This window comes from Candoia aspera, chromosome 7 (genome assembly GCF_035149785.1).
Source record: "Candoia aspera isolate rCanAsp1 chromosome 7, rCanAsp1.hap2, whole genome shotgun sequence".
Taxonomy (NCBI): domain Eukaryota; kingdom Metazoa; phylum Chordata; class Lepidosauria; order Squamata; family Boidae; genus Candoia; species Candoia aspera.
The window spans coordinates 18,755,062-18,762,344 of NC_086159.1; the positions used below are offsets into that span (position 1 = coordinate 18,755,062).

The following is a 7,283-nucleotide window of genomic DNA, read 5'->3' on the forward strand; positions in this document are numbered from 1 at the left end:
CTCCTCAAATCCTTTTGTGGCTGTTTGCACAATTCCAGGATTTAAATTGCAAATAGTGATGAATTATTTGTATGCAGCTTACATGGCATTCAGCCAAATGGTGGAAACCATTTGGCAAAAACATTAGCTTAAAACATGATAAACACTTTAATGAAAATCAGGCTTTGGCCTGAAATTGGCAAAACATTTGTTTTAAAAGATAGAATGGAAAACTTACTGCAATTCTAAAGTACATTTCATGTGTGGCGAGGGAGAGAAGTAAAATCCACAATGTTATCCTTTCTGTTCTTTCTTCAGCTCGGCTTTGCAGTTGGCAATGTAGTTGGAATGTATTTGGCCCAGAACTATGATGTAAGTATTTTTGCTGCTTTCAAACGTATGTCAAAGCTTGGAATTTGTGAGGATTGGAGAGCCTGTCAACCACCAAATGGTGGTGGACGCCAATTCCCATTTGTTCTAGAATGCAGTGGTCAAAGGTGTCAAGGATGTTGACTTGCAATATCTGAAAGATGATTGATTCCCTATTCTTGTTCTATGAACCACAATCCAGCAGTCTTGATTTGTGTAATAAAGAAGGTCCAGATCAGTTTTACATACCTTCATCCATACCTTCATTTCATTCTGTTTCTACATTGATCTGTGCTCTCTTACATTAATCTTCATGAAAGTATCTGTGATATACTTCGCAGTCATATTTTATGATTGTAAACCACCCAGAGTCACTTGTTGGGATGGGTGGCTATAGAACCCAAATCAAATCAAGAAATAAATATTTTGATACTTTTCCGTTGAAACCTGCATTACAAGTTTTAGAATTTTTGTTTTTTCTTAGTGTTTGTCCCACAAGGTACCAAAGTTTGCCTGTTTTTGCACTGCAACTAGTTCCTACAGCAAAGCTTATCAATGCATGATTCAACCAGGGGTTTCATTTATCAGCTGAGTTGTCGCAGAACGTGAGGCTGATTAGGGCTCAAGATCACCCAGGGGACTTCCATGCCTAAGGATGGACTAGAACTTGGGTCTCCCTGTTCCTAGTCCAGCACTTTCACTCCTACATCACAATGTCTCTCTCACCTGCATTGCAACTTTCAGAATAATATGTAAAATCAAGGATATACCAACAATGGAATAGGTAGAATGTCCTAATCGTCCTTCTCTTGCTCATCAAATATCTTTAAACATTTCAGACCAAAGACTCATATTTAATTTAAAATTATAACATGAGACCCATACGTCGTCATATGCTGAAAACAAACAGGTGGCTTTTTTCCCTCTGGGAATTTTTTTTTTTTTTTGGTTTCTAGAATGAAAATGGTTATATATCTTCTCTTTCTGGCTAGTTTTTTTTTTTTGGAAAATGCTACGCTATACTGGCTGAGACAAAAGAAAAAAAATGGAATATATATGCCTAAGTATGGAAGATTTAGTTGTTTTATCAAGATACTTTATTTGTATATCTTTGTTGATGAAATCTGGGGACATTGTTGACTGTTTACTCCTGTGCTGGTGACATACCCTAGAACTGCCTTTCCTGACTTTGGATCTCCCAGATACGTTGTATGACAATTCAGAGAATACTTAGCCAGCATACTGAAAGATGGGAGACCCATGTTGAGAAAAGCTGTTCTAGAACATCTGTACTGTAAATCCAGGTGGGATAGGATGTTGCCTTGTATCTGTTCAAGAAGGTTTAAGGGAATTAGTTTTCCTGGGTGAAAGCTTCATTCTAAGAAAGCAAATACTCAGCAGTGGGATTGGAAATACGGGCAGATTGTCAGATGTGTTGAGTTCATCCAGTTTCCACTGCACATCTACACTGATGGCATTATCACTGTGGATTTCTTTTTGTCTGTATTTGCTCATTTACTGTATATGCCTCTTACTCCCAACATTTTTGGGTGATTTACAAAAATTATAGGTAATATAGCATAAACATTATCATCATGAAACACTAAAAAGCCTGTGTGAAAAGATGTGTTTTGAGTCCCCTTCAGTTGGTAATAGAGGTGGTGCCTCCTTCAACCCTAGTAATAATTTGTTCGACAATAAAAACCCTGCCACGGAAGAACTAATCGTCTGTGTGAAATATATCTGTAGTCAGACGTGCAAAGGCACTAGAGTATAGTGCAAAGCAGATTGTAGAAAAAGAGATATTCCTGCACATATATTGGACCCAGAAATTACCTTGAACTGACTCTCTAAACTTCAGAGGTTCTTATATGCTTTTATATGTTTTATAGGTTCCAAACATTGCAAAGAAGATTGAAGACATCAAGAGAGATGTGGAAGCTAAAAAGAAGCCTCCAAGTGATAAATGACGCTGATTTGGGCATCCCTCTATTTAACACAGATGGTGTACTTTAACCATTCAGCCACAGGTGTCAACCTTTTAATGAATGGCTTTAATGAATTCTCCCAGGTCTGGTCTCAGAAGCCCTTAACAGCCCTCAGGCTTAGTGTTACTATATCCATGTGGCCTCGTAGCACTTTCAGGTTATTTGACTTTTTTAATAAAAAAATCCCATATATTATAAGGTGTACAAATTGGACTTTAGTGCTTAATGTAGTGATTCAGTAATATTTTATATTTAGTATAAATGGGATCCGATACCCCATTAATTATTCCAATCTGAAAAAACAACCCTACAAATAGTGGTACCTATTTGTAAGGCACTAAATCTCTGATAAAAATGCCCATCTTGTTGCCTGAAATAAGAGCTTTCTGTTTTATTATTGGGGATTTGTGCAGCCTGTATAGTCAGCTATTGTATCTCATGTAAATTGAATGTGAAAGGTTGAGCAGGTCAGAGGGGTATGAAACCCAATATGTTTCATCCATTGTTTTTGACATTGTGAAATCTAAAAAAAAAATTGGAAAAACTTATTCAATAATGAATTGCCCCAATGTATCAACAGTACACTCATCTTCTAATTCTTAGTAGATAAGTTGGTATTTTAGTTTACAATATTTCTAGGGATTTGCCATTCTGGTGTAACTAAGAATTGATGGAGTCCTGCACTTGCATTCTGAGGATGAAAACTTGAATCAACCTATGCAAAGTTACTGGCTTGTATTTTTATCATCTTGTATCCATTGTAGCGCTTTCCTGAAACAAAGCAAGATGCATTTATCTAAAGATAATAGGAAACCTCATTCTTCATTAGAAATATTTAAAGAGAGGCTGGACAACCGTTGCAGATATTGCATTGCCTACATAAGGGTAAGCATACCTATTGTATGCCCCCTCTAAACATGTTTGTATCCTGTGCTATTCTGACTGATCACTCTACTAAATTTTGTTAACTGAAGTGGTAAAAAATAGCAGTACAAAACAGGCTTAACATGGCTTCAAAACAATATGTCCCAGATCCAAGCCTCCTGCTCCACTGAAACCCTTCCTTACCACAAATATTGAAGTTCAAGATTTGGCTTCCTAAGGTCTGCCCATGTCTGAACTAGATGATATCCAAGGTTTCCCATAGCTCGGTGAAGAATAGCACTGGATGGGTTACAGAGATTTGATTTCATTTGTTCTCTTGTGCCTTCTTCCCCACCATTTCTGAGAAGACTCTCATTAGCTACAAGGCAGGGTACAAATGGGATAAAATTTGCCTCATTTATTTCATTGAGTAGAAGATTACATGTGCTCAAGTCCTATCTAGAATCTCTTGATATAGTCTCTTACATTCAGTCCAGAACTATCACAACCCTTGTTGGGTTGTTATATGGCTTGACATCAAATAACGAACCAGACAATAAACGTGTGGCCAGATTAACTTGGAACCTAGAATTCTAGTTCCATGTCAGATGCTAAACATATTGCCTATATATTTACATGGGAATTTCTTCATTTATTAAACAGCAAGTTGTGGTATTCATAGATCTGGGACTATAACAGTGTTCCTGTACTATGTTGAGTACAGCTTTATGGATTACCATGGTTTATATATCCAAAAAAGTGTATAATAATGAGTAAATACTAAATGATTGTGAGACATTTCAGCCTTTAAAAGGTGTCCGATTCACAGTGACTTAATTGAGAACCTTTTCCCTTGATTTGGCTTTTAATTCTGTATGTAGACTATAATCAATCATATCAAACCTGATGGTGCTTTTGGGATCACGGTAACAAAGATTCTCTTTGCATTATCATTTTGAGCCCTTGAACATCACATATAGATGCAGTGTTAGAGCATTATTATCAATTGTCTTTTCAAAAGAATATGAAGTGTTTGGGTAAAATTGCTTGAATTCCCTGCCAATCTAATTTTATCAGAAAGTGTTTTCTTTCTCTCTTTCAGAATCTTGTCTGTACTGATAGACAGGGGAAAGTGGAATGTTGTTCCAACTGATGCAAATTTTCAAAGCGGATGACGTTCAGAGATCAAAGCTAATTTTACATAAAGCAGCATGAAATTGTTTCTCTGGATTGCCTATCTGTTACCGTTAAGTCAACTGGGCTGCTGCCTTATGTCAAGGCAGCAGAGCCCTGCTTGTAGAGTGATCAACTTCTGAAATTCACAAATGGGCTTTTGAAGAATTAGAAATTATTTGCCAAGTCTGCCTGTAATGTTGCAAAACATGAAGGTCCAAACAGTATACATGGTGGTACAAAATAAAAGCTGGTTCTTTACTTCCACTGAGGGTTGCCAGTTTTCTTTGAGTTACATTCTTTCAGTGCCACTTAGCACACATTATCTGGAAAGTTTTCCAGTGTGAGTTGTGGAAGGGGTACAACAGACATGAGTACTAGAGTTTTACAATGAGAGTATAGATTGCACATGAAATATTCTAATAGAGTAGTGTACGCCATATCAGTATACTATGTGAATTGTACACAGGTTATATTGTAAGAAAAGATGAAGTAGATCAGTGTTTCTCAACCTCAGCAACTTTAAGATATGTGGACTTCAACTCCCAGAATTCCCCAGCCAGCATGCTGAGGTTGAGAAACATTGAAGTAGATAAACAGAAGTCCTTGTCTTGTGTAAAGAAGTAGTCATGATGCACATCTTGTATCTATCTATCTACCTATCTGTCTAGGAGTAAACATACACAAACTATGTAAATATATGTGGAGTGTGTGGAATAAAGGAATTCAACTTAGAGCAGCAATTGGCTGATTTCACACATTGTGTTAAACCATAATGTTAGTGTGTCTTTGAATTATGAACTTGAATAATAAATAAGAGTTAAGGAACAAGCAGTTCTGGACTATATACAGACTTATTGTTCCTTTGATGTGATGATCAGGAACCAGAAAACTTATATTTTTGGCATGTGATACAAGAATATAAGTACGTTTAGCAATGTTGAGGGAAGGGAAAGGGAAGGCACAGATAAACATGGATGGATGGGATTAAGATTACTGGAATGTCCTTAGAAAAACAGAAATCTCACCTGAGACAGGTCAAGGTGGCAATCATTTATCCATGCTATCAAAGGAGCTGAACCTGAATTGATAACATCTAACTAATTTTATATCCATAGTCCTTAAAATAATCAAATACTGTCCGTTAGCCTGTATTGACACCCTTTGTCATAGCAAAACAACAATAAGATTTTACTCATAAGAGTTAATGCATTTGGACAGAAATGTTGGCACCTTCTTGTGTAGGCATCTGTAACTAGACTTGTGTTCCAAATTTTAATCTGGGAAATTATTTAAACTGGTATCTTCTCATATAATTTTTCAGTAATCAAAACAAGTGTCCTAATTACGCAAGAAAGTTTTATTTTGTTCCTTTTTATTTGCAAATTGTTCCCATTATGAGACTTATTTATTTCTAATCACTCATTTTAATTCATTGGGTACTTATTTTTTCCTCCATTATTTCTAAGTAATGTGCAGTACAACTCTTGCTGTTTTTTTATGGCTGTGTTTATATAATATGCTGAACCGTATTGAATTGGCTGGGTCAATGCATCATTTATTTATTATTTTAATTCATGATAAAAGAATATGATAAAGGAAATACCAGCTAAGTCAACATTAAATACATGTGTCGAAAATGACTTGATATACCACTGACTTCCATATCCATTTCAGCAGGGGAGTTGTTTTGTTGCTGTAGTTTAACAATTGCTATTAGTTTGATGGTCTCATTTTGGGGTGAAGGACAGAAGGATAACAACTATTACCAGTAACATAGATTATTTTTCTCAACCCCATCCCACTTTTACCTACAGTCAAGAGGATTTTAAATTGGACATAAATATGTAATTATGGGACACCAGTGATATTCTTTGCCTATCTTCAGGTCTTCAGTAAGTTTAACATTTTATTTTTCCTAAATTCTTATTATTAGAGAGCAAACTGCCTTTCCATATTAGAGAATTGTGGGGTAGCTGGCTATCTATACAGCCCAACTGCACACATATGGTACTCTTTAGACCAGTGTTTTTCAACCTTGACAACTTTAAGATAGGTGCAGTAAAGGGTGAAAGGTGCTTTTGTGTCTTTCAATGAACCAGCCAGCTCTGTGCCTGAAAGACTCTGATATAAAGCTATTATTCAGCAGAAACTGCTGAAGTCCAAGCTGAAGGTTCTAGAAAAGTACAGCTGGCAGACAACATCTTTGGGGGATGGCCCTTTGTTACTGATTGTTACTGATTTGGCCCCTGCGGGTTACAGGAGAATTGTCTGATGACGAGGCAACATCACTGGAGAAAGGGATGAAAAATGTTATCCTGGTTTTTTTTCATGGTGGGAGGAAGTTGGGGTTAATTATAAGGGCAAAATGGATGTTTTGATCTGGCCAAAGGCTTATCACATGTCTTTTGAACCTTTATAGTGCAAAAGAAAGGCAGATCATTGTGCTGTAAATATGGGTGGCTCGCTGCCAGATACTTATGGAGATAGTCCTTCTTCTGGAGGAAGCACCTGGAGGTGTAAGAGGACATTTACCTAACCTGCCAAGTCAAACCTGTCAGTCAGTGGGGTGACAGATGCTGTAACCAGGTCACCCTCATATCTCTAGAGTAGAAGCCTTTTGCCATTTCTATGCCCTGTAGGAATAGTGTGCCTGCCTTAAAAACAAACAAACAAGATAAAGGGAAGGAAAGTGTTTGGACATCTCTATTATTTCTACAGACCACCAGAGTATTAACAATTTTTAGACTTTATTTCATTACCAAGCAATTCTTCCAGCAGAAACATTTGCAGTGGGAACAAAAGATGGTTATTACTTTTCCTAATGGGAAAAACATACAAAAGGTAATCATGATATAATTATTGAGGTTAATATATCATCTATAATAGGATGTGAGATTAAAAAAACAT

General features: G+C 36.6%; 1 protein-coding gene across 2 annotated transcripts; it reads left to right on the plus strand.

The window, feature by feature from the left end:
* The first annotated feature begins 255 nt into the window (after window positions 1-255).
* Window positions 256-4,640, plus strand: STMP1 (short transmembrane mitochondrial protein 1). 2 transcript variants are annotated; one of them, XM_063309465.1, is made up of 3 exons: window positions 256-351; window positions 2,241-2,535; window positions 4,303-4,640. In XM_063309465.1, the coding sequence occupies exons 1-2, from the start codon at window positions 271-273 to the stop codon at window positions 2,316-2,318; spliced, it is 159 nt and encodes a 52-aa protein (XP_063165535.1). In that variant the 5' UTR covers window positions 256-270; the 3' UTR covers window positions 2,319-2,535; window positions 4,303-4,640. The 2 variants fall into 2 exon arrangements, with proteins under 2 accessions (XP_063165535.1, XP_063165536.1); XM_063309466.1 differs by having other exon boundaries at window positions 2,241-2,378.
* The last annotated feature ends 2,643 nt before the right edge of the window (window positions 4,641-7,283 follow it).